Below are 26988 nucleotides of genomic sequence, written 5' to 3' on the forward strand. Positions count from 1 at the left end.
ATCTGCAAGCTAAAACAAATTTCACCTTCTACCCCGAATATGTGTATCTCTTGAAGTTTTATTTTACAGCTGTAGTATCTGGAGACTTTTTCAATAAGAACTGAAACATCGGATAACAGTTGAAGTCTGCAAGGTAGAATTCCACAGCCTGTTTGTTCCTTTAAATATTCAAGAGATAAAATATTATTTTAATTTGATTCCATTCCTGTGTGATGTCTTTTATTTATTAGAGAAGATAAATAGAAAGAATGTAATGAGACTCCTCCAAATCATTTATTGGTTTATTTATTCAGATTGTCTCATCCTATTAATTTTTTTCTCAAGCTGAATAGAGCTGATCTTTTAAACCTTTTCATTGTATGGGGAAAACACTGCTTTGTCAAAGGTCTTTTTGTTCCCCTGTGCCACTGGTATTTCTATGGCCTTTTCTGCCTTATCTGTATTGTTTTCAGCTGAGGCTGCAAAAGCTTAAATTTGCCTGCTAATGAAGGGAACAATCCCTGTTATCCACCACCACCCTTCAGAAATTAGTATCTGCTTTTGCTAATGTCAAGATTGTGCTGTTATGGGAGATCAAGGTGGATTGTTGTCTTTAGGCAGTGTAAAGCAAAATTCTCTTTCTTTCTAGGGTGCTGTTGTAGAGAAATGTGAAGGTTATTAAAAATTGTTATCATTTTTTCCTTGAAATGGTTGGAGGAAGAGTAAATTTCAGCACTTTAGTCAATGTCCTTGTCCCTGTTTCTGCTGCCTTAGATTAAAATCATATGCTGGAAAGATGGAAGAGGATGACAATAGGCAAATTTTCTTTTGATATTTTGCTGCTTTTCATCTTGTTTCCACAAAACAGCATTCTACTGGTTTCAGATAGACTGCTTTTTTAAGTAGCATTTATGTGTCTGAATACAACTCGTAAGATATATCCCTGAATAAGATCCTCTTGTTTATGGTTTGTATGTGGTTTTTTGGTTTTGTGTGGGGTTGTTTTGTTGGTTTTTGTTTGGGTTTTTTTTGTGTGTGTTTTTTGGTTTTTGGTTGGTTTTTTTTTTATAGTCTTCTTTAAAAACCCCACAAACCACCAAAGAAGGTAATATTTGCCTGTAAAGAAAAAGTCCCTGAAACTGAAGGGGAGGTTTTTTTAAGACTTGGAGCTCATTGGACCATGGGCTGCAGCAGAGCTAGTCAGTGACACCAGGGAAAGGGCATTGCTGGGGGCACAGGTGCTTGCAGTCAGACTGGTTAGAGGAGAATGGGAGCAGCAGAGGAAGCTGGCTTTGTGAATGTTCATTTTTGTCAGCTAAGAAATAACATTTCCTTAGTGGCTGAATAAGCTACTGTAATGAATAATTGTAGCTGTAATTAAGATAAAATAATTAGAAAAAAATGAAAAGAATTGGAGCTTGTAGAGTAGAACTGATCTAATGTCTGAGCAGTACTATTAGTTTAGAGGATGTTACATTATTTTGCCTCTCCTAGTAGCTCATGTGCCATATGATAGCTCTGAAGATTAATGTTGTTCATTTATTTACAGAATGCATGTGACATATTACCAAGCCTCTGCTTGTATCTGTACCTATCTCATGTTCCAGAAGAATCATCTCTATGATTTAAGAGGAGCAGCCTCTGGCTCCTGCAGTTTGCCCGTTAATAAAGGGTGCCAGTGAGCTTTGTTCTGATGGTAGTGTTTACAAAAGTGGACAGTTTTTACTGGAAACTGATTAAACCTCCCAGCTTATTTTGCGTAATTGCCAAACAGCTGTCTAGTGGTAATGACTTTAAGTTACTACCAGCATGGGATATATTCATGCAGTTTTCCTGGAGCTGAAAGTTTCCCTAATTGCAGTTCAAGGCCATTCAGTACCCCTAAAGAGAGAGAACTGCTTAGAATGAAGTAATTAAAAACTTTCAGATTTATTTTGGAGATTACTATGACTAGAGTGTTGGAAGGGGATGATACAGGCAGGGGAGACAAAGAGAGGGTGTTGCCCTCTGTGTTGATCAGCTGGGGTGCTCTGTGTGGGGATGGATGAAGGATTAATCAAGAGCTTAAGAGTCAGGGGAAGGGAAGGCAGGGCCAGGTGACATTACAGTGAGAATGGATTTAGATCAGCCTTTAGGAGAAGGACTTGGAGGTGTTATTTTGATGAGAAGCTCAACATGACCCAGCAATATGCACTTGCAGCCCAGAAAGCCAACCGTGTACTCAGCTGCATCCAAAGAAGCATGGTAGTTCTGTTGACACAAGGAAAAGGTTAACAGATGCTCTCAGCTGAAGCAAGGGGGTATTTGTCCATTTAAAAGGATTTACAGTTAGTGTCATATCTGAATTATTAGAATTGTACAAACAGATAAGCCATTAGAGCTGTAGGCTTTTGCTATTAGAAAGTGAGGTGGTAACTGTGCTTCTGTTCACAGCATGGTATATGCACTTATTTTTGTGGCCAGAGAAGTCAAGTAAGAAAAGGAAACTTTCCTCTGGAGATTGCATTTCACATCTCATCTCTTCATAAGTGGCTTGGTGCTTATCTTCACTATCGCTTTACTCTTGGTTTCAATGAATATAATGTTTTCTCAAGTGTCAGCTACAATTTTAAGCAAGTGTTTGATGCCTGCCTTCCGAACAAGGGATTTACCTTAGCTTGTTGAGGGATTTTGCTTTCCTTCAAAAATGATGCAATATGGAGGAAACACTAACATTTTTGAGTAGGTGGGAGTTGCATGAATTTTGTCTGCTGTGTAAAGTCCTTCTGCAGTGGTAATGTACTCTTCAATGGGAAGTACAGAAACAGTGTAACTTCCTTTTTTATTTTTCCTCCTATCTCTCAATATTTTTACTACCAGTCCTGATTCATTGCTGAAAAACTTCCAGTTGAAAAGGTAAAAAAAAAAAAAAGAGAGCAGGAAAGTCATAAACCTGAGCCCCAGTCAGCTGTGTTTCCTGATTGTGAAATAAAGTATAGTATTGACCTGGTTTAGCTTTATTCATTGTCTGTGTAGAGAATTAATTCTATCTGTTCTGCCTCTTTTCAGTTAAGATGAGCAGCGCCCTATGTTTTTCATAAAAATTGCTGTACATTCTGTGCTATGGTATCTTAAACTCCAAACGCTGGCTTATTTACACTCTGCTCCAGGCATCACTCTTAATGCTGAAATTGCACAGAATTTGTAAAGCGGCCTTTCTTCTGTGTGCAGTCTCAGTATCTAGTAATGATACATGCCCTTTCTCATGCAGGTAGCTAATACTACTATTTTTCCCTATTTTTATGATAGAATGTGCGACAAAGCCTGGAAATTTTGATTTGTGTTGGGTATTTCTGTAAGAACATCACCTTTTATTAAGCTTCCCTACCTTGCCATATGATGTTATGTCATGTCTGTAAACTAAGAACATTTGAAGCCCCATTTAAATTGCCTTATGTTTTCCAGTGAATGAATTGTATATCATGGCTGTCTGCCTTGATCTAGGTTTGCACGAGTCAGAAACTCTGCAGTACTTTGAGGAGGAAAGTGAGTGATATTGAGACTCAACTACCAGCTCTACTTGAAGCAAAAATGCTGGCTGTTTCAGGTAAGTTTAAGTAATGAAAAGGACTAACATTGATGAGTGATGCATTAGAGCACTTGCTGAGCTTTTAATATCTGAGACTTCCTAGGAAAGTTGATGCTCTCGTATGTAGATCCCTTGAAGTTATGGCAAGTCTGGGTAACCAGGATGTGTCTTGTGTTGTGTAAGGTATTTCAGACCCCTCTGGGTGGCTGGGAAATACTGGTAAAGAGGATGCTGTGTGGTAGGCATCAAACAGGCAAAAAACATTTTTTTCCATAGGTGAAATTGATAAGTAATTATCAATAGCTGTTCCTGGACCTTACAAGTTATATGCCTATATAACTTATATACTAGTTAAGAGCATAAATTTACAGGAGAGGCATAATAATTACAAATGTGGCTTTAAATGACACTTTTAAATGGAATACAATAATTGGCAGCTTCTGCTGTTCAGATCATTAAGCCACTAATGTTGGCAGCAAAAGAGCAATTTGGTTTGTGGAGCACTTGTGCCTGTTATTTACAACCAGTAAAACACTGAAATGTGATTAGAGAGCCTGATACATAACAGCTTTACATACCATTTATTTGGGATTACTGCACTGTTTTTGAACAAAAGAAGGCAAAGCACAGTTCCGTCTCAAGTTTGAAGAGGTGGATTTTCTATTCTACTTCAATTCCATGTATTGTTTGCAGGTGTGTAAGTAGGTGTCTCTGCTAGACACCTGCCTCAAAGAGGAGGCTGAGTAGGGGGAATGTAGACCTGAGTACAATGAATTTTCCAGTGTTACACTAAGTAAAGAAAGGCTAGAGGGTTTTAATACATGTCGAGGTGACATATTGTAGCTATGTGTTGGTGATTTACCTTCTCAATTAGATACAAGAATCTAGCACTGGCATGCATGGATTTTTTAAAAGATGAAACCTTGTGCAGTGTTACATGGTTTGTTTGCCAGAAGTGGATAACATTAGGCTTGAGCAAAGTCCTAAAGGAGATTAAGGACTAGCTCTTGTATTGGTGCTGAGCATGTTCATTTTCCTTGTTTCTAATAACAACTTTCCAAAATAGAAACTCTCTATTTCTCTGTGTCCAACTTTGAGAGGTGAGCTGAACAATCATCCTTCTCTGCCTGTGGGCTGTTTGAATGTAGGTAATTTTCTTGCTTTCAGAAACAGGGTCAAAGTTTTCCCCAACCATTTTATCACTTTCTTGAGAACAAAATATCCCACAGACTGGACATGCAACTGCTTCATGTTGCCAGCAGGAAGCAGTTGGCCAGAAAATATGTACCTCAGTCCAAAGCTTTGGCAGAGTAAATGACAACTTGAGGATGATTTTCAAAGCATTCTTAACTCTTTTATACTTTCTAAGTGTTAAAAGAGGTTTCTTATTTCAGGGATGAATTCAAAAGACAATTTAATGCTGATGTTTCTATAAACTGTTTGCACAGCACTGGGACGATGATTGCCTTTCTATGCATTTTTAAGAAGTGTCAGTACTATTTCTTAGTACTGGTGATAAGCATTGTTCCTTTGTTGTTTTTGTAGTGGTTTTTTTTTCTTCTATTTAATTCTTACCCTGAAAAACTCTCACATCAGGGAATTTTAATGACTGTGCTACAATCCTAAGTTGTTATAAGGCAAAATTCTGGGGGGAACTGGCTAAAAATCAAGGACAAAAGGTAATTTGGTGACGGTGGATACTGTAATTCCTTTCTCTTGCCATAAGGTATGGATGCATTTAGTTGATATGATGGCTTTTGTTTATGTTACATGAAGAATAGTGTGCAGAGAATATGGGGAAATATGGGAATAAAAAAAATGATCTCTCTGACCACCAGAAGGGAAAATAAAAAAAACCCCAACAAACACGGGGAGGGGGGAGAGAAGGGAAGTATTTTAGTCTTAAAGCATGAAATGATAAAATCAGAAATTCAGGGTGCAGAAGTAATTGCAGTGAGCAGAGAAGCAAGTCAGGAAGAAAAGATTTTATAAATGCAGAAGAGGAAAGAGGAAGCAAGAGATAAAAATAGCTTTTTTTTTTTTTCCTTAACAAGGCAAAAACAGTGAGCAGTGGATAATACAGAGAAAGCTGAATTATTCAGTTTCTGTATATTCCTGCATTAGCCATAAATGAATGATGTCTCTTAAATAAGGCATAGTTAAGAAGCAGGTCTTAACCTTTAAAGAACTGGGTAAGTTTTAAACAAGATACTTTACCTACATATACCCTGAACTGTCAGGCAGCTAACAGACTGTTAATGAACATCCTGAGTATATTAAATCATTATAAGGTAAGAGAATCATCAATTGGGTAATACACAATTATTTAGGGACAGTTTTGGAATAGCATGAAATTCAGAGGGAATTATAGTGTATAGATTAAATATGAAGTAATAATGAAGCTTGGTCATAGAGGTTTTAATTTAGTCTGGAAACATGAGGCAGGGATAAATGTCTGTTATTTCTGCTTTTATATCTAGCAGTTAGATCATTCATTCTAACAATTACATTGAACAACAGTACTAATGGATACAGAGATCAACTCTAAACAGCTGTTGCATCACTTTTCTTTAACATAGCATTTTTCTTGAGGAAGCAGTTAGAATTAAGTGATTTTGGAGCAGTGTCAAATCAAAAAGGTAACTGCACACATCTGTATTAATGTATCCTAAAAGTGAAGTTAGATATAAGGATGCTGGGAAGGGACTCTTCATTAGGGACTGTAGTGATAGGACAAGGGGTAAAGGGTTAAAACTTAAACAGGGGAGGTTTAGATTGGATATAAGGAAGAAATTCTTTACTGTTAGGGTGCGGAGGCACTGGAATGGATTGCCCAGGGAGGTTGTGAATGCTCCACCCCTGGTGGTGTTCAAGGACAGAGCCTTGGGTGATACAATTTAGTGTGAGGTGTCCCTGCCCATGGCAGGGGGGTTGGAACTAGGTGATCTTAAGGTCCTTTCCAACCCTAATTATTCTATGGTTCTATGAGCTTAAGAATATAGTAAAGTGGCACATGCATACTCGGAGCTTGCATGCAATGACTTAATGATGTGATGACTTGGAAAGCATGATAACTCATCCTCTAATAGCTACCTTGATAGCTTCAGGGTAATGTTTATCTTCTACGTGAACTGTACTTCCTATACCAAACACACTGATTTACAGTACTGATGTACTTGCACCAGAACATTAAGAATATAACTGATTTTTTTTTTTTTTTTTGTGAGGAAAATACTATAATGAATGCAATGTAAGTATGACAGTTCTATTAGTTCTGTCAATACAACACCTTTAATTTTAAGATAAAATAATACTGTAAAGATATAAGAGATGATGCTACATATGTTAGTGTCTCTTCTCATTATTTTGACCTTGGAAGAAGCATAAAGTTCAATTTGGAGGAGAAAGAAACTTAGTTTGTGAATCTTTTGATTACTGAAAGCCATTGAATAAATACAGTCATTAAATCACAGTGAGATTTTGGGGGAGGGAGAAGCAGCACATACTCAAATGTTCAAGAAGTATTTTTATCAGCGATTACAATTTGGATCCTTTATATCAACAACTCCCTTACTTTTACAGGCATTTGCCTATTGTGATAAATAACTTGCAGTTAATACACCTGAGATGCTAGTCCAGCATTTTTTTCAAACATAATTAGTAGAATCTTACAATATTGTTCATGGTTTTTAAGTCTGTAGCTTCAGCTAATTATAGCTAACAAGTGCTCCTGATTGCCTGAGATGTTACTGTTGACATACACATTTGTAAATACTTATCGATGAAATGTTACGGTTTAGCATCTAGTAAGGTTGTTTTTTATTAAAATAAAACACCTTAATGTCAGCGCTTAGAAACCTGCATGTGATTATTGTAACAGTTGCTTCTTGCAGTAGCTGTTAATATGCTTATTATAAGAATTCTGTCATTAGTTACGGGAAGAGCACAGCACATGATGCTCTGTTCTTTGTTAGCATTGTGTGTCTATTGAGCATGAAATGTTTTAGGGGAATAAATTGCAGATTAAATAATCCTAAACCAGTAAGAAAATTCATATAGGATGGTATGCTAAAAGAGTGTGTATGTAACTGTAGAAATATTACTAAAATTTATTTACCTACTTTGGGCTGTTTTGCAGGAGAACAAATTGTGTATGAGAAATTGTGTGCTTCTCATTTTTCCTTAGAAAATAATTTGGGAATAGGAGAGAATTTGTAAGCTAAAATGAATTTTTAGTAGTAATCTTGTGTTTCCTATATTTGAATAATAAAAGAGGTTGTTTAATACATTTTGCAGTGTCTTCATAGCTCTACATGATTTTTTTTTCTCTTGAGAATGCGTTATAGCATGGGATTAGATAGGTAGAAAGTGGCTAGCAGGGAGCTAAGCAGGCATGAATGAAATACTGAGTTTGTCATGTAGTTATCTGAGATGCATGTCATTAACTTTCCTTTTGTTTTTGCAAACACAAATTATATCCAAATGCAGAAGCTACAATGAGGTGACTTGTAAGTAGTTAAAAAAAAAAACAACAAACATTTTTGATCTTAAAATTCTCTATACCGGTGAGAGATTATGTGTCATCCTATGATTAGCGCTATCTCTATTTCATTAAATACCTGCAAGGGGGAGCTGCTTGGAAATGCTGTTGTGGGATGATTTCCAGCAGTACAACAAAAAGGGTTTTTTTTTTCCTTGTGTTAGTGTAGAAGTATAGTTTATAAATAGTATGACATATACACTAGATAGTGTATTTCCACAAAACTTAACACTAGACCTGTTGCCTCTTTGATGCTCAAATTCTGCATGGCTCAGAAAGGAACTGTAACCAAAAGGCCTTCAGACTTATGAAGCTTAATTTTTGATGAATTGGAGTCTGAGTTCTGTGTCTTGTCAGATGACATAGCTGGTTCCACACATGCACATTCTTGCTTGCAGCAGTGGTGTGGGTTAACGGTTCAGAGGCATATTAAGATTAATTCTTTTTCATGCCTCTTTGCAACGTCTGTTTCCAGCATACTGTGTAGTGGAATGTCTTCCCGCAACAGTCACATTATGCTCTGTGAAGTAAAATTTGCCACTGTGTATGGTTGCAAGTGATGCAATTTTTGGCAAACAACACCAGTGAGCCCCCAAACCCAACTCTCAAACAGTCACACAGACCTCAGATAACTATGCTATTTGTCTTTTTCATCTCATTTCCAAATGAGACTGCTGGATGTTACTGGCTTTCAGTGAACTTCAAGGCTAATTTGTTGTAGCTGAAGTTCCAGCATGATATGTGACCAGACAGCAGAAAATCATTGCTTCTGTTGTAAAAGGCAGTCTTGTAACAACTTACTCTTACTTTCTTGTTACCTGAGCTACTATCCCTGGAGCAGGAGAGAAGGTCGAGTAGTCTCTCTGGCTGTTCCTTTTCCAGGGTTTTGTGCTCAAAGGAGAAATGTTAGAAGGTAAAAGCTGGAATTCTGTGATTCTGTGAGGGGAAGGTGCTTTCAGTTGGGCATCCTTTACGATGTTTTAAGAAATTATGCATGACTTGCAACAGCCATTTATTTGTTAATGCACATAGTAAATTGCGGGGACTAATGTGCTCCCGGGCTATACTTATCACCCCCAGTGCAGGCACTTGAGGGTATCTGGTGGCCTGACAGTCACCAGTAGCTATTGCTCCTTGCAATAGGTTGTGTCTCAGTCTTGCTGAATTGCTGTCTTTCAAACCTCTGCCTTTTTCTACAGCTTTTTGTGCATTTTCTCATTGATAATTTTCACTTGAGTTTTTGAGTTGTTATTGATTTGAAATTTTATTATTGCTGAGGTTTTATGCTCCCTCACCTTTTTTTTGGGGAGGGGGGCGGGGATTTGGGGGAAAGTGGTGTTTCCTGGTCACTCGATGGTGACTTGGTTCAGTGTAGTAGCAAGAGGGTTTCCTGTGGCAGAGAATTCCTCCTTCAAATGTATGTCTATGAGGTCTCTTGCCTGCTTCTAGATGGCTTTTCTTACTTTACCTTTCAGGATCACATCAATCGTTTAGTTGCATTATGCTTCATGAGAGTGTTGGCACATGCTGTTGCTTAAAACAATAATTATGATTCAGATATGCTGGAATTCTTGTGAAATGTTTCAGGAGATGGTAGGCTGTCCCTCATTTGCTATTTGTCTTTTTTAGAGGTGCAAACACAATGGCACTGCTTCCAAAATCTTACATTTCTGTCATGGTTTTAGGTTTTTCTCTTTTCTTTGTGAGTAGCTGAATTATATTTATTTTCTTCTTTTTTTTTTTTCTGGTGTTGGAATCAGTTTGTATTCTCATTAATCACAGGGTAGAGGATTTTCAGCCTTGAATTCCAGTGCCATTGATAAATACCATGGTAGTGAATGCCTTAAGCTAAAATAGAAATTTTCACTTTCTTATGTATTATGAAAGGTAGTGGTGTTAGCCTATGAAGAATTAGCTTATAGGTAATAATAAAGAATGATAGGTCTATTCTTTCCGACGTTCAAGCCAGTGTCCATTGTGTATGCTTTTCTGTGAATGGAAAAAATGTCTCCTTTGCTTGTACTACACTGGGCATAGTTTCAGTAGGGATGGGGCTTACCACTCTACTTCAAGTGTAAATAATGAAAACTAAGAGCTTATGTAATACAAGAAAAAGTGGGAATTACAAGCCTTGTGGGCCAGTAACTTTGTCTTACATTTCAAAGGGGAGAAATATTCAGTAAAGTTTAAATGATAACATGTTTAGCTTTTACAAAATGGAACAGATTTTTAGTCAACCATATTTTTAGTCAGTTTGGTTTTGGCAAATGGTAACAACTTCATGTCAGTTTGAGGCTACTAAACTGGCAATAACCTGGCCAATACAGTAAAACCTAACAATGAGCTGTTATAACGGACTTGAGTCTGTGGCATGTAACTCTGTGTAAAGAAAGTATACTTGATATGCAGAGCACTATTTAGGTATAGATATACCAATAAAATTCTGGGAAGAGAGGAAAACCAATATGCTACTTATGTTTGCAGTGAATAAAAGCAGTTATATAGCTACTTTGTGCCTGGGGATAATTTTAATTTTTTTAGTTTTCCCAGTGTGGGTTGTTTTGTTTGATTTGGCTGGTATTTTTGGCACTCACATCAAACCACTGGAGCTTACCTGATGTGACACTCTGTAGAGAGTGGGTTATGAAGGATTCATATGAAGAGATAGCCCCAGAGGGTAAGATTGAGGAGGAAGTTTAAACTGGGGTTTTGTTGCTGTCTTTCAAGGTAATGGTGCTGTTCAGCCTCTTGAAAGTAAAGTATATCTACTCAGCTACTTATGACAGTGTACTGCAAACATGTAATTCAACCTGGTGAGAACACTGGATACTTTGAATTAGCTGGAAAGTTAAAATTTGACTTTTCAGTGTTGTAGAAGTATAATCAGTTTGGTTGAGTTCATGTGAATGATTTCAGATTTTATTGTAATACCAGTTTTACTTCCCATGATTGCCCAAGCAGTCTTGATTTCATGTGTTCAAGTTGAAATGGAATAGATTTAAGATTCTGATAAAGCATCAGACTTTCAATCCTGGAGGTTTTTAAACAGGTTTCTGAATTTGTGGGTTTCTGCGTTTGGTGTACCAGTTTGTGCCCAATGTGTTTATATGAACATGTATGAAGTAGCTAAAATTATACTTGGTAGTAAACATCATTGTGAGACAGGATGAAGGATGGGAAAAGTAGCATTTTGCCCTTTGGTCTGTTTCATAAAATCCCTGTTTCTGTCTTGGTTTAGACAAAAAGCTAAGCTTTGATCTTAAACTATTAGTTCCTTACTTTTATTGTCTCCATACAGATTTTCTGTGTGAACAGTTCCGTTAGCTTCAGTGATTTTTGTTTCCTGGGAAGAGTTAGGACTGACTTTATTTGTATAGTATCACCCAACCAGAACTCTCCCAGCGGTACTGCTATATAAAACATAGCTCTGAGTAGGTGACAAAGTAACAGTTACTGTGTTCATTTAGGAAAAATATTTTATCATCAAAAGAAAGGATTTCAGCATTTTCAGGATATTAGCAGAAGAAAATATTTTGACACCTCTTCAGAATGTTTTTACAGCATTAAATGTGACTTTGTCTCTTACCAAATAAAAAAAACCCAACCTAAAAGGACGTGTCTTTTAATGCTGGCAGCTAGACATTATATATTAATTTTTAAATCAACCTTCTCATGGCATTTAGAAAGCAGCTCTTCTGGTTGCTATGATTGAGGTCAGGAGCTCACTCATGGCACTTGTGCATGAGTTTGTGTGCACTCTTCTGAATTTTCACAGCAGACTTCCAGACACTTCTGCTGTCATGGTTAGCTACATCAAGCACCTGTGTTTTGGATTTTGGGTATGTACCTAATGCCATTTCCTCATAGCCTCAGTTTTGATATAAACTTTCCCTCTGGGAATTAAGATCCATTCACTATGTATGAAACTTTAATATGTAATATCGTATTGCCTTTCTTGTTGACTTCTAAAATGCAAGAGCAGGTTCCAAATTCTAATGAAGAATCTCTTGCCTTCATGTTTTATTAAGGCTCTTGTGCTTTGATGCTTGGGATGAATTCAGGTGTATAAAGGTGGACTGTTGAATTGGAAGTCGTGTTGCCTTAGAAGCATCTGAATCATTGCCATTTTCCTGGTGATTTTTGTCTTGCTGTTCTTGCTGCTGTGTTTTGCTCACTTGGGAACATGTGACAGATTCGGATAATAAAAATTGCACTGTTTTTTCCCAATAAATGCTCTGGTAAGCCATGGGATCCTATTGTTTGTAAAGCATATTTATAGTTATTTAATTGTAGAGTTCTTTGTAAGACAGAACTGGCAAGCAGGATTTTAGCTGAGAATTAGAAATCAGAGAATTTTAAACTCTTAAATAGAAACAAAAAAAGTGTCATCTCTAAGTGGGGAAAAGGGGTTGGTTGAAACTACCATAGCCTTAGGACTAAACTAAAATGAAACAAAGGCTACCATGCCTTGCAATGTACAGTCTTTAAATTTGTCTTGTTCGATACCATTTTTCTCAAAATTCTTGGAAGTGCAGTTTCCCTTTGGCGCACTTGTCTCCATACAGCTACTTCAGTCTGCAGCAGCTTCTTTCCTTCAGGAGGATGATTGTAGTTATTTGCTGGAAGTGCTTCTGTTCACTCTTACATTCTGGAGGAGTGAAGCCTCTCTCAGCAGTTGACAATGATTTCTGACCAGTGTAAATACTCGCTCCTCTGTCCTGAAGCAACTGAACAGCAGTCAAAACATTCCTGTTTAAGACTTAGTGACCAAAACTCTTGAGACACCAAGTAAAAAGGATGTAATGCCACAATTTAGAATACTCTGATGTGGATTTAATGTTTTGGATTATGTCTTAATTTTCTAAACTATACTTTGAAATTGCTCTCTTGAGTGTAAGCAATGTTTTATAATATTCCAGAAACAGAAGCCAAAGGACATCTTTATATCTTAATAATGCTGATGGTATTGTAGTTATTTCTGGAGTCTAAAGTCGTTGCATGCACTTCAGAAGCCATTATATGCCTTACATGTGTGACTGAATGTGCTATATATTTGCTTCAAGACTAAATTTTCCAAGTGCCTTTATTTATTATATCATACCACCAAATTTTTGCTAAGTCAGGATGATGCTAGAGTTTAGATCTTGTGCTATAGATCTTTTATCTTGTATTGGGTAAGTCTACATGGAAATGAGTATTCTTTAAAGTTGTGGGTTGTTCTTTTTTTTTCTTTTTCTCTTCCCCCCAGCCAAGCAACCGAATCACTGAAAACACACCGGTTTGTCTGTGTAAATGTAGCATTGTAATAGTTACTCTGTTGCTATTTATAATTCATTTAACAGCTGAGCATCTCAGACTGTATTGTCTATATATACTCAAGGCTTCCCTGTGAAGTAAGGAAACATACCTCTCAGATTCTTACAAAAATGGTATTCAGAAAGGTCAAGTGGGCAAATGTTGCTCGGCTATACTGCCAAACCAGTTGAGAACTGAACTTTTGACTCTGCATCCCTGTCCAAAGGAGCCAGTCATTTTTAAAAAATGCAAAGCAGTGTGAGCTGGTGATACTGAGGTATTCTGCATGTGTCTGAGGTTTTATGCTTCAGGGAGAACCAGAACTGGAGAGCTGTGACTTTCAAATATGGTCTCTCGGAAGAACATCTGATGGTCTTCACACAGGCCTACATACTGTTTAAGAAATGCTGTGTGTAATTTATAAGCAGTCTTCTGATTCTTGTTAGGAGCAACATCATAGTGCTGCTTTGTTCAAGAAGAAATGCTTCAGGTTCTAGTCGATTGATAGCATCTATTTCAAAAGTATTGCAGGTTGAGGTGTCCTCCAAGAGAAGAAAATGGTCTGACAGATCACATTGTAGTGACCAGTGAATTACAGTATGACATTTTTTGAAGTATGGACCCTTAGGAACAAGTTTTCTTAAAAATTGTAAATTATATCTGTAATTTGAACACGGTGTTACTGTATGTATAAGGTTAAATTTGCTACAAGCATAATTGGTTTTGTAGTATATTATTGAAATGGATGCTTGCAAAGCAGTTTATTTTTTTTTGTTTATTTTTTTGTTTGTTTGCTCTTTCCCCCTCAGATTGATCTTTCAGTTGCTTTTGGGAAGTATAGTTGCTTAATTTCCCTTGTCTGCTCTGTAATTTACTGATGTTGCAAGTATCTGCTTCATTGTCTCTTTCCTCTCCCTACCCCCTGTCCCCACAAAACACACAGGAAGTAATTTTGGTACTGCGAAGGACCTAACAGAAGAAATAAGATCATTAACATCAGAGAAGGAGGGGCTGGAAGGACTTCTCAATGAACTGTTGGTTCTGAGTGCCAGAAATGTCCGAGAACTAGAGAGAATCAAAGATGATTACACCAGACTGAAACAAGAACTTGAAGAAGGAGAGACTGCCTTCGGTAAGTAGTTCACAGGCTCTTGCAGCTTTTGCTCGGTTGTGAGATCCTAGATATCTACAGGGTTTGATGAACCATCCTACGTTTCAGAAAATATGCTGATTTTTCTGAGGTAAGTTTGGCCAGGACCTACATAAGCATTATGCTGAATATGCTCTCAGCTGTTTCCACTTGAGGTGAGAGAGTCTGAGGGGGGAGAAGGGGTATCCCAGCAACATACAGATTTTTTTAAATCTCTTAGCCCTATTCTCAAAAACTTTGTTTTCTAAGCCCATTTTTATAATAGTGATGATGATATGTGCATGTATTCACATACAGAGAAACATATGTGGTCTTTTATGTGGAAGCAGTAGGTGTGACTGGCTGTGCCAATAGCAACGCATTTAGGATATGTAACTAAATATTTAGTGTGTTTATGTATATATACATAAAACACTTGGTGATGAGTCTGAATGTACAAGGTGCAAGGGATGGCTAATTCATAAGGCAGGAGTTCTCTTTGTAAATTTAGTTTGAGTTGGGGTTTAAACAGCTCGCCAAATACATCTCACATGTAACCGTAAGAACTGTGCTTGGGTTGTAGTGTCACGGTGGAATTAGAAAAGTTCTCTGGAATTACTCTGAAAGCTACTGACAAATTAACAAACAGCATGGTCGTTCCTAGACTTGACTTAGCCTCTTATCTGCTGTATCCTCTCCTGAGGTTAAGCAGATAAAGTGGCCTGGCTGCTTGATTAAATGGAAAGACTGAATAACATTTAATTGACTACAAATGTACAGTTACTATAGTTATCTCTAAACAGCTAAGTATAAATCTGAGAGCTACTTTAAAGCTCTAGGGGTTTGAAATGTCTTTCCTTTTCCAGATCTTATAAGGTGGTTGAAGAAGAGGAAAGCACCTCTGTTTTAAAATTGTATGAAGTTTCTTCATAGGCAAATGGATAAGCAGAGTTATCCTAGAAGCAAAATTTTGTAGGCACTTGGATATGTCTTACTACAATGTTTTAAAAATGCATAGAAGAATATATATACACATGCTACTAGAGAAAAACTTGCTTTCTTAGTAACTAGATAAAAATTCTAAAAATGATTCCTCAAATTAGTGCATTGTGATCCAAAGTTGCAAATACACACCAGGCAATGCTTCCTCATTGCTTGGGCTTTCAAGTGAGTTGAAGAGGGTTCTGACCTTCTAATCCACTCCTTTGTTTCTAGGACAATTAAACTTTCTGTAATACCCATGTGCTTCTCATTTGTACTTTTCTGCAGCAGGCTTTTAAAAAAACCTCTGCAAGACTCTTGCTGATGTAACAGAATTGGTAGCAGTTCACAGATATTTTTTTCTTTCCATTTGCATATATGTAGTTATAATGAGGTGTCTTCTCGGTCTGACCTCTGCTGTCCTACTGTTTATGGCAATAAATTGCAAAATACCGTGTTTACTACGTGGATTGTTCTTTCTTCTAATTTATTGTGATTCTGTAGGTGGAAGGAGAAATTAAATCTTTGCGTAAAATAAAATTATCAAGCAGATACTAGTCATGTAATAAATGAAAATCCAAGATCTTTCTTTTTCCTCATCTCTGCCCTCCTTGTGTGTTATCTGCACAATTTTCTCCTTTAACAAATGAAAACTCATGTAGGTTTGAGAATGCTAGTATGAGTTTGGTACCAACACATTTAACTGAATGTAAGCCTTCTAATACACTCTGGAAAACAGTATCTAGATTATACCTCAAAGACAGCATCCACTTTATGAACCAGATGTTATTTTGTAAAGTACTTTTATTTTTGGAGAAAAAAGCATAAACAATTGGCATGTGATTTTGTTACCATTTGGTTTTGCTGTGGTTTAAAAGAACTGTAGATAATTGTGTTGGCTTTGCACTGTGAAAAGTGAAATTTGATTCAGGATGGCCAAGCTGACTTAATGCACATCTTCAGGCTTTGTGGTTCATTTACGCAAGTAAAATCTGTGTTGCTGTTGAGAAAGGTGGTTTTGCGTTTTACTTGTGTTTCTTCCCCATCCTGTATGCCAGCTCAGACCAGAAGCCTGCTACGAGCTGGATATCAGTGCACCCATGAGACCCACTATTGCCTGGTGGGAGGTTCAGCATCAGCACAAGTGATGCACCATGGGCATGGGGCTTGCAATACAGGGTGTGCTGACCCCTTGTTTTTGGGGATAGTGTGATTTTGGGGAAGCGTAGTCTGACAGAAAAATTATTTCTGTTCTTTGAGCTACTAGTGCAGCATGTGCTCGGTTGCTCTGTGCCATGGGTAAAATTAGCATGAGTGGTACCATTGCTTGATGAAGCCCATTCTTGGTTAGCTGGACTTCTCCTTCTTATAGTTAGAAGCCAGTGAGAGAAATCCCTTCTCCATCTAACTGTACTAGCTGAGAATGTTACTGTGTTCTGGCTTTTCTTACTAGCTGCCTGCACAGATTTCATTAGGGAACCCTTCAGGTTATGTGAACTTAAACAGCAAAACCAATCTGGGCTAGGCTGGCTGATCTGTGTCCTGTGTGCAGTAGAGATGTACCTGTGATTCTTCTTTGTGACACAGCTGTGTTATGCTTTGACTCAACAAAATGAAATAGGTATCTATCTCTAACTAAACATAAGTTACTGAAAGTAATGCAAGAAAACAGTCTCTTGGTCTTCTCGTTTTGAAGGCAAATGAATGCTAGTTCAAGTAAGCCAGTTGGTTTAAATGTCTTTCACTGTAGAAAGGAGATGCTTCGTTCTTCTTTGGGAGCGGTAATCAGATCAACTGGAGCTGTTGTCTCCTCTCATTCTTTCTTTTGTTTTATTTCCAGGGCATAATCTGCTTTTCCTGCATCAGGAGCCCTCCCTCTTTTTTAATAAAACCTTAAAACCTTCTGTGCAGGTATTCCTCCTACACATGTCTATTTCTCATCTGGCACTTGAGCTGTTATCTTTTTTTGCCTGTGAACTTCTTGAAAACTTTTTTTTTATTATTTAATTTTATTTTTTTTTTATTGAAGATAATACTGCTTTGTCTGGAAAACATTGAAATGCTGAAATATGTGTGTATATTTGTCTTTCTCTTGTGTATAAATTGGTAACCTATTTTTTTTCTTCATTAATAATTGTTGATTTCTCACAGTAATGCAGATATAAGGAAGCAGACGTCAAGGGAAGAGACTTAATCACACAATAATCAGAGCTGGAATTTTAAATAGGACACATCATTAGCATGTTAATGAATTTTCTCACTCTATGCCAGCTGCCCAAGTATAAAAGATATTGCAGATGCAGTGCAAAAATCAGGCTTGGCTTACTGCACTGAGGGCTGTCAGTATTCCCTATAATGGAGATTTGACAAAAATCCTTTCATATTTTTAGAGATACTCAAAAATGTTTTCCCTATTGGATAACAGAAGCATTGACAAGTATGCCATGTACGAGCATTCTAGGATGAATGGGATTAATTTGCCCTTTAGACACTTTCTTCTGGGGGCATCAGAACACTTCTGTAGAAAGTGGTGAACTGTCACTGCCATTTTACGGATAGGAAAGCCAGAGACTCAGAGGTCATGTAATTTTACCTGGAATGGCAGTGAAACAGTTTCCCAGTTGATGCTGTAGCATCAGTCATGGTTGAATTAATGACTTGCAATAAACAGATTGGAAATCAAGCAATACTCTGTGTGAGCTTTACATTCTTCTAGGCTGCAGGTATTTCTATAGCCTAAGACATAATGGTTATGGGAAAAATCACTGAAGGTCTGAGCTTTGCTGTTGAGCAGGCCCACCTTACAAAATTGGAAGGTCCTGTTATGGCAAGGAAGAGAACTGCTTTGCAGCCCAAACCAACAAAACCCATGTTCCAGACAAGCGAAGATTAATTACTTGCCTGTCTGCCAAAACTGCTGGATTCTGCTTATAAATTCTGCCTTGGCTTGATTTACATTTGTAACCCAGGGCTGGAAATGAAACCTACCCTCTCAGTTTCCTCATTACCAGTACTGACAGACAAGTTTTCCTGCCTCATTTGGTAAATTCCTTTTCTGATTGCACTCAGCCATTTTCTGCCTCTATTTTACACTTTTGGGAAAGCATTTCGTTGTAAATAATGTATCTATGCACAAAACTGTGGTGGGGGGGACTGTATTTTGCTATCTAATTGCTAGGTTGTGCTTGCCAAGTCATCTTAAGTAGAATTTCTATGCTGAATTAATTTCTAGAGGAAATACAAAATAAAGGCTAACCCACACATCAAAGTAACTTTTTAACCCTTTTTCAAACTATAGTTTGGAGGTTGGTACTTCAGTCTGTACTGCTCAACTGTCATTTGAGTATTATAGTCTTAGAAACTGGTTGTGTAAGTCATAAAGCTCTTACCAGCCTGCTTGTAGGGTGAAGCTTTCTGGGATTGAACAGATACATTTATTGAATAATTAATTAGATGGAGCAGAGTGGTTTCTTTAGGATGCTGGAATTTTCTTTCACGCTCAGATTTTCTTTCTCCTATTCAGTCACAACACTCTACGAGCTTGCACAAAATCCCTCATAGCTTTCTGTCCTCTAACAGAAGAGAAACCTATTTCAATCCATTTTTCAATTTGCTTTCTTTTTTTAAGAAAGTGTTTTAACTTAGCTGCTTATGAATAAAATGTTAAGAATGTACTTCAAAAACCAGCAAAAATTCTCATAGTGTTTTTACAGTCTTTGTTTAAAAAGCCGTGTATTTGGCTCTTGTGGAGGATGTAATTAAGTAGTCTAAAGCTTAATACCAGGTGAACAGCAGAAATCCCTTGTGGTGCTGCTTAAAGCAGTATTGGCTTTGCGTATGGGAATATTTGTGATACGTAGGCCCTGTACTTCATATGCAATTGTATAGAATGTGACTTACCAAATTGCTAATGACAGTTTAATGCAAAGTGTTTTTATTCTTGTTCAAAAATACTTTATTCTGGCAGATTCAATACTCAAGTCATATAATAGCATGTGCTTCCCACTGGGAACTCTTTTTTTTCTTTTTGTTTAATTGTTTGGTTTTTTACTAATAGCCTTTATAGAAAAGCTTCTGTATTTCTATTCATAACTGATTTTTGTAATGCTTTTTGAAAATGTTTAAAAAAGCCTTATACTGCTTTTAATTATTTCAGAAAAAAACCCAAAACATTAAATTATCTGCCTATGAAATGAAATAAATAATTCCATGTTTTGCTTACTGATTTTTCAGGTGGTGGTTTTAATTTTGTTCCTCAGTACTGTTTTTTCTGCATCAAATAGGTTTTCCATATTGTTTCCATGGTTCATCCTGTGTGTAAGTGATTATCTGATTCTAAACTGAAAAGCTAAACCTTTTGATTGCTTCTGTTTAAATAAATCATTAAAGGAGAACCGTGCAATGTGTAACAGATGGGCTTCCATGAGGAGGAAGCTGTTTGCAGTCTCATTGTGTGTCCACTTCTAATTTGTGCAAGGTCATTATGTTCTGCATGTCATACCTATATGAAGTTCTTGTTGTCATTCATGTGAATGGTGAAATGGAATGGCTTATTGCTTTTGCCTATGGCCATCTCTATTTAAATAGTGATCGTGTCAGATTTAGCCAGCATTCACCCTATTTAGCGTTCACCAGAAAGTATAAAAGCCTCGGTGATGATGCAGGAATAGGACTAGCACTGCAGCTGGTATCATCCTTTATTCTCAGCTGACATTCAGCTGGTGCTCCAAAGTAGTGTTCAGCAGCCCTCTGTCAGGCAACATGTAAAAGCCAGGTCCACATAAGAAAAGGAAAGAAGAAAACAACAAAACCAAGAAGCCTAACCTTGCAGAGCTCCTTTTTGTGTTGTCATGGCCAAATACAGCATGAGTAATTGCACTCTGCTCATCAGTATTCCCTCCGCTGTTTCATTTGAAAAATTGGTATTCCTGCATTTGCTTGGACTTGTGTTATGCATATTATATGCTTGTCTGCATTTCATTGTGAGCATGATTCTCATTTTCTTCAGTCAGTTTTAAAGCACTTGGGATCTTTTAGGTTAAGTATCCCCATATACATCTTTTTGTCTTACAATTTTGTAATGGTAGTCATTGCCTTTTGAGCTGTTGCCCAGCTTTGAGGATCAAATTCAGACTAACGGTTTTCATTCCATATCAGGCTTCCACAAAAATTTACATAAAATAAGTAAAATAATTCTTTTAGTAATATAGTCTCTGTTAAATAATACTTAATTGTAAGTAATTGAGGTCTTTTTGTGTTATGGAATTGCTTTTTTGATAACTATTATCTGTAGAATTTAGAAATATATAAAGATTAAGTTCTGCTAAGCTCTTCCTGTAATTAAAACTTGTAATATATATGCATTTTAGACATTGATTTTTGTCAGGATTGAAAAGATTGGAAACCAGTCTGGTTTAGGATAATTGTTTGCTATATGTCTTGAGTCACTTGTAATGTGTTTTTTATAATGGAGATTATAAAGGTCATCTTGTCTGCTGTTGTTCATTTAAATATGTAAAATACTTCATAATTTTCACTTGGACAATAGTGGTTTAGTTTGTGTAAATGTAATGGAGGTATTAAATTTAATCTGGCCATTCTGTATAATTAGATGCAAATATCTGTAATTCAGGAAATACGAAATATGTGTTCAGGCACCTTGAGCTGACACAGCAGTTTGGTTCAAAGCCGACTGATATCTATGGTGGTCTTCTGATCAGGCCATTTCTCTGTTGCTGCCCAGCGGTGAGCTTCTCTTCTATCTCTTTCTTCTGAGATCTGATGGTATTAACTTTATTGAAATGTTTTATATATGTGTTATACTCTTTCTCTGTAGGTGTAGCAGTGTGACCTAATTACACACAGAATAACAGCTCATCAAATGACCTGGTATTTTTTTCTAGTTGTAGAGGTGGTTATATACCACATGCAAGAAATAAAGCTTGGTCAGAAGTTTTAAGCTGTCTCTCATCAGGGAAAATGATGATCTCAAACTAGCATAAGCAGTAGACAAGAAGTTTTTTTAAAGTTGTAGGGCGGCAGAAATACGAAGTTCCTCTGCTGGAATCATGGAAGTGCAATGTGATGTTGAAAAGTGTTACTGAACAGCCTTCTGCTGCAGTGAGATGGTCAACCTCAACCTACAGTGGAATGTGCATACTTTAATGTGCTGGTGTACATACAAATAAACAAGCATGGAGAAAGTCCTGATGGTATGCCAGGAAACTTTTTCCTTTATACCTGGAATACTATTGATAGCTATATACATAGTGCACTAAACTTTTGAGGTGTCTGTAAATATCAAATTATTCCTAGTTTGCTGTCTGTGCCCTAGGCTTCTGCATTACTTCTCTTAGTTGAGCTGCTCCAGCTGATTGAGTGGCAGTCATATGAAGCAACATAGATGAATGAATTTGGAATAAATTTGGAAGTATATACCACCGATTTTAACAATTTTTCATTAGATTCTAATTCTGCAGCTGCATTTTCTGTAGTACTGGGCTGATTGAACTGCTCCTTTTTTTATGACTATAGTTTTTTTTTTAATTTTTTTGCAGGAGAAAAGGAGTGCTAAGATGCCAAAAAATAATAAGAATAAAAAAAAGATAAAGTGTCTTTAGATGAACAGGTTCCTGTGCAACTACTTTAGCATGACACTAGCCCTGGTGATCTCCAACAGACCTTTAATGTCTACCACATCTGGAGTTTGAGTAGGTAGTATTGTCGTGCTACTGAACTCTCCAATTTATTTCATTGTGAAGCTCTTGTTTTCCTGATGGTGTAGATCTGTCATTTCTATACATTGTATTAAGAGAATTACAGTTTGGACAGAAAAGTAAAGTTGTATCTGACTGAAGCTGCTTGGAGGCAGGCAGAAAGGTGAAACGTGTCTGAGGATGGTGGAGTGCTCCGAAGAGAACTAAGAAAACTGATGTATGTAGTTACACTTAACAGAATGGCTTTACTTTTCAAAGCAAGGTAAATACTGCTTTCCTTGTCTCACCTGTGAGGTAACTGGGACAATCAGGTAATTGGTTTTGTGGTTCTGTTCATTTTGCCATTTCGTATACCTATGGCCTGTATGTATTTGGTCTGGACCTGTTGGATGGGATTATGGCATGTGTTTGATATCTTGATCTTGAAACATGCTTAAAAGTATGAAACCAGTGTTTGACCTCTTAAAGACTCAAAGTTTTATTGAAAAAGTGGGTAAACTGTTGGCCTAGTGTTGCTAACATGCATATATTTTGAGGTCCCCAAAATCAGCAAAGGGCTTTTCAGGATTCTTTGCCTCATGGACTTTCTTTTTGAGGATGTGTATAGAGATTGATAGGATATTTAAGGAATACTGTCAGTTTGTTTTCAAGTAGCAGTTAAGTGAAACCAATTTCAGGCAGTTATCCTCCCAAAGATTCAGGCTTTCTGCAGATTGAAGGTAAAAAGTACTGCAGCATTTTACATTCAGTTAATGTTTTTGATTTTACTTGTTTTTTTCACTGTAAGCAGGAAAATGTTGGCTTGGGTCATCTGGGATCACTGATGTAAGACTGATGTCCTAGGACAGGATTTTACTGCCGCAGAACCAGAGAGTGAAGATATTGTTTAACTTTTTACTTATGGTTTTTTTTTTTCACAGTATGTATTTTAATGCAAAATCCAGCACAATAATACGTTTCCACCCAAAAGTTTTCATTCAGGAGTTTTGGCAGTGTTCTTGAGTTGCAGCATGCAAGTCAAATTCTGTGCTTTCATGAATGCATGCAATTTGTAAAGAACTGTACCTCCTTACATTGGTGGTAAATTCACCTCTGACTGAAAAGTCAGATATTTTTCTGAGATATTATCTTTCATCTTTGCTTTGATCTAAACTGGCAATATTTAGATATGGCATCTAGGAGTACAAACATCTAAGCAAAAGAAACCTCTGAGTTATCCTTACATTGGGAATACAACATGTCCCTCATGAAATTCAGGTTGTTTGGGTTTTGTTTCTTTGTTCCAGTTTTTGTTCCTGGTGATTGCCAGATGCAGGTCAGATCTTTTTGCCTCATTCTGTCTTGCATTTAATTGGTTCAAGGTTTTCTTTGAGGTATTTGCAAATACAGTAATAAAGATATGAGCTAAATGAAGGTTTCTGTAATTAAGGTACTGTAAAATAGGAATATTATTATCCTTTACTGAGTTTTAACTTAGTAAGTTATACACTTAAAATGAATGAAATGACTATCTGCTGTATTGTTTCTTGAATGACTGAAGGGTTGCAAGAATGCTGCAGGCTTTATACCCACAGATATAGAGAAGTATAACCAAATCTGTAGTAATTGAAAGATGGGGAAGGCATAGTATCTGTTGATAAAAACACTGAATTTCAATTCCTCCCTAGAAGAGCTGTTTTTTATCCCCCAAATTATTTTAATACTACATGTGTTACCCTAAAAAGGGCTTTATTGTAGAAAATCTCTTCCAATTCACATCTTTCACCAAGATACACAAGTGGAAATACAGAAACTTTAAATGGAAAAGAGAGATTATTTGTTCTGACTGTGATTCCCCAGAGAGAATATATTTATAATTTACGATTCTTGCTCTTTATTCTCTAAGCTTTTTGTCCTTTCTGTACTTCTATTAAATCCTAACTGATTACTCTGAGGTGATGGAAATATTATTATTTAGAGCAGAGTTAAGTACCCTGTATCTCATGTTCAGAAATTTAAAGCTTTCATCACATAAATTTCTTCTTCCCTCTATCATTGGAGACATAAACTGGAGTTAAGTGGCAAAAAACCAAGGAATTGCTAATGCTTGAAGTCAGGAGCTAGAATTTGGTACCCTTAAGTTTGATTTCTCTTCTTACTAAAGATGGAACAGAGAGAGTTTGCTCATGTTTCAGTTGACTTGTGCCACAGTTTCCTTGTACGAGGACTTGAGGTAATGACTGTTTCTGTTATAATTATGTTGTGAGGTCTGTGGTCTGCAGACTCAATACTGAAGCACAGGACATGGTAGTAGGAGGCTGTAGTATAAGACCAGCAATTTTGCCACCAATAATTGCACAGAATCTGTGGTCCATGTGCAGCACCTAATAATTAGTTACTATTTCTGAGTATCTGTTAGATGCCAACTGATAGGCTATGATCCTCTAAGAAATACATCAAACTGTGTATTTGAAAGTGTACTCTTACTTTGTTGTTGTGTTCAAATCCTGGTATATTTCTTTATACAAAAATATTGTAGTAAACAGAATATAATTCAGACTTTGAATAATACCGAATGAAAAGAAGATTCAGTCGTCGTATTTGCAGAAAATATGTTTGGTTTGATATGCATGGGGAAGGCTTGGGTAAAGATAAACAGACAGTGTTTGCCAAGCCGTAGATGATTAGACAGTTCAGTACATGTTGGAATTATCAGCTGGAGGACACATTGCATAATTTGGACTACAACCTTTATACATTTTTGGCTGGAGTATACCTCTTATCTAGTGAGGTGCACTGAAACATAATTAACAGTGCAAGCTGGAAATTACAGGCTGAAACTATGTGTACTTCAGTGCAGATAAACAATCCTATATCTAGATCAGAAGTCATAGTAACATTTTCTCTATTAATTTTTTTCCCAGTTCCTGTATTCTGAAATACTCTACAGAGTAGTCTGTGCTCTGTGCCAGGGAAAAGCAAATAGGTACCAGCCATGTCGTATGGGCTTGATTTTAAGAAGCTTTGAAAAATGTTAAATCCTGCAGAAACTGGCAAATCTCTTGTTCTTGATTTTGAATGTTTTGTTTGAGAGAGAGTTTTGAAAATACATGGAGACAGAAATTCTGGTCCACTGGTATCAATGCATTTTGCTTCCAGTTTCATCTCTGGCATTCTGCTATATTGAAGCTGCAGCATCCATTTCTGACCTAAGCTGCTTGGTTGTAGGTCCACTTACTCTGATGGAAATGCTGTCAGCATAAGAAAGAGCAGAAATTAGTCAGAAATTTGCTTATCTTAGAAATCCTTCAGTTTTATCACAAAATGATACATTTTGCAGTTGGGAAGCACCTCCTGTGAAAGAAACCGTTATTTTGTAATTTTTAAGTTAAAAGCTAATTACTTTGGATTTAGTTCAGTGAACTTCTGTTGACTTCTGTAATATTTTTTTATTATTTTGGGACAGTTCTCTGTAGTTAGGAGAAAAAAAAAGCAATTATTTTTTAAGTCTGAGTATTTACAGTGTGGTACTTCTAACAGAATCATCTGTAGCATTTAGTCTTGTTATTGCAATAGAATGACCTGAATGAAACATGTATTGCTCTTGTATTCTCAGGTTTCCAGTATACAGTTGTGGGTATAAAAACGTTCTTGTAAATGCTAATCTAGCGATCAAAACAAAAATGTACATGTCCCAGCAGAAAAAAATGTTAAAACCTCAATATGAAGTTTATTCATTCTGTTCACTACCTGAGAAAAAAGCTGTGTAACATACCATCATTCATGAGCTCATTTAAGTGGTCAGCCGCATTCTTAAGTGGAGAGGATATTATTCTAGTGGGAGATGCCTTTAAATAAGCCTTAGACACTGACTGAAATATCCAAAATGCTGGTGTGCTTTTAAGCACCTTAGATGGCATTATGACATGGGTGTGAATATTTGTTAATGTAGCTCTTTTTTCTCAGTGTGCTTTCTTTTTATGTGCTGAGTAATGACAATCTTGGGAAAACTTAAAAGTAGAGCAGCACACAACATTCCTGCAGTCTTCTGGTGCTGAAACAGAGGTTTTGGCAGTTTCTGCAAGTACTTGACTCAGTCCCTTGCCAGCACCAAAAAACATAGATGGCATGTCAGTGTCATAGCCTGAAGATGTTTCATGAGCAAATTGGCTAAGACACAAAAAGGTTTTACCTACAAACTGTTTCCAGTGTGGGTTATAGACCAGAAGAAGTTGAAAAGAGAAGTCCATGTATCTGAATAGCTTTTGCCAATGAGACTGGTTAGAATCAGGTATGATACCCTCTGCCATCACAAGCCGCTTGAGACAGTATTGTACTTTTGTTCTGGTGGGTAAGAGCATTTTCTATTCCATTGACTTGAATTTTTCTTGAACAAAATGTGAGTGTATTTGTACTGATCCCAGAAGTTGTTTCTATAGCAGTTGGAAGGAAAAAAAAAAGAATTTTAGATTGCAATTTGAATTAGTCTTTCTCAATAAAAAAAATACTTTTTTTTTCCACCGTCAGTAGCTTTTTGTCTAATGTTGGCAAAAGCTAGAACTTAATTTTTTTTTTAACATTTGTTTCATATATTTTGGAATGTCATAGATGACGTTCAGTGATGGAATGAAAGTCAGTACCTTCAAAAATTGAAGAGAATTTCTAGAGCAGTCATAGGAGATGAAAGGCTTGGGAAGACAGCCTAGTCATGGAAGGCTTAAGGTGTTAAGTGCGTCTACTCAGCTTCATGAACACAGATCTGAGATCATTGGATGGCAGTCTGCAACTGCCTGCTTGTAGA

At 36.8% G+C, this 26988-nt stretch overlaps 1 protein-coding gene across 1 annotated transcript in view; it reads left to right on the forward strand.

The window, feature by feature from the left end:
* Nucleotides 1-26988, forward strand: part of DISC1 (DISC1 scaffold protein) — a 181917-nt gene that overhangs the window by 58103 nt on the left and 96826 nt on the right. Inside the window, exons 7-8 of the mRNA XM_034061203.1 lie at nt 3463-3565; nt 14326-14514. Of these exons, the coding sequence (XP_033917094.1) occupies nt 3463-3565; nt 14326-14514 (292 nt within the window). The remainder of the gene's footprint in view (nt 1-3462; nt 3566-14325; nt 14515-26988) is intronic.

This window comes from Melopsittacus undulatus, chromosome 3 (assembly GCF_012275295.1).
Source record: "Melopsittacus undulatus isolate bMelUnd1 chromosome 3, bMelUnd1.mat.Z, whole genome shotgun sequence".
NCBI lineage: Eukaryota > Metazoa > Chordata > Aves > Psittaciformes > Psittaculidae > Melopsittacus > Melopsittacus undulatus.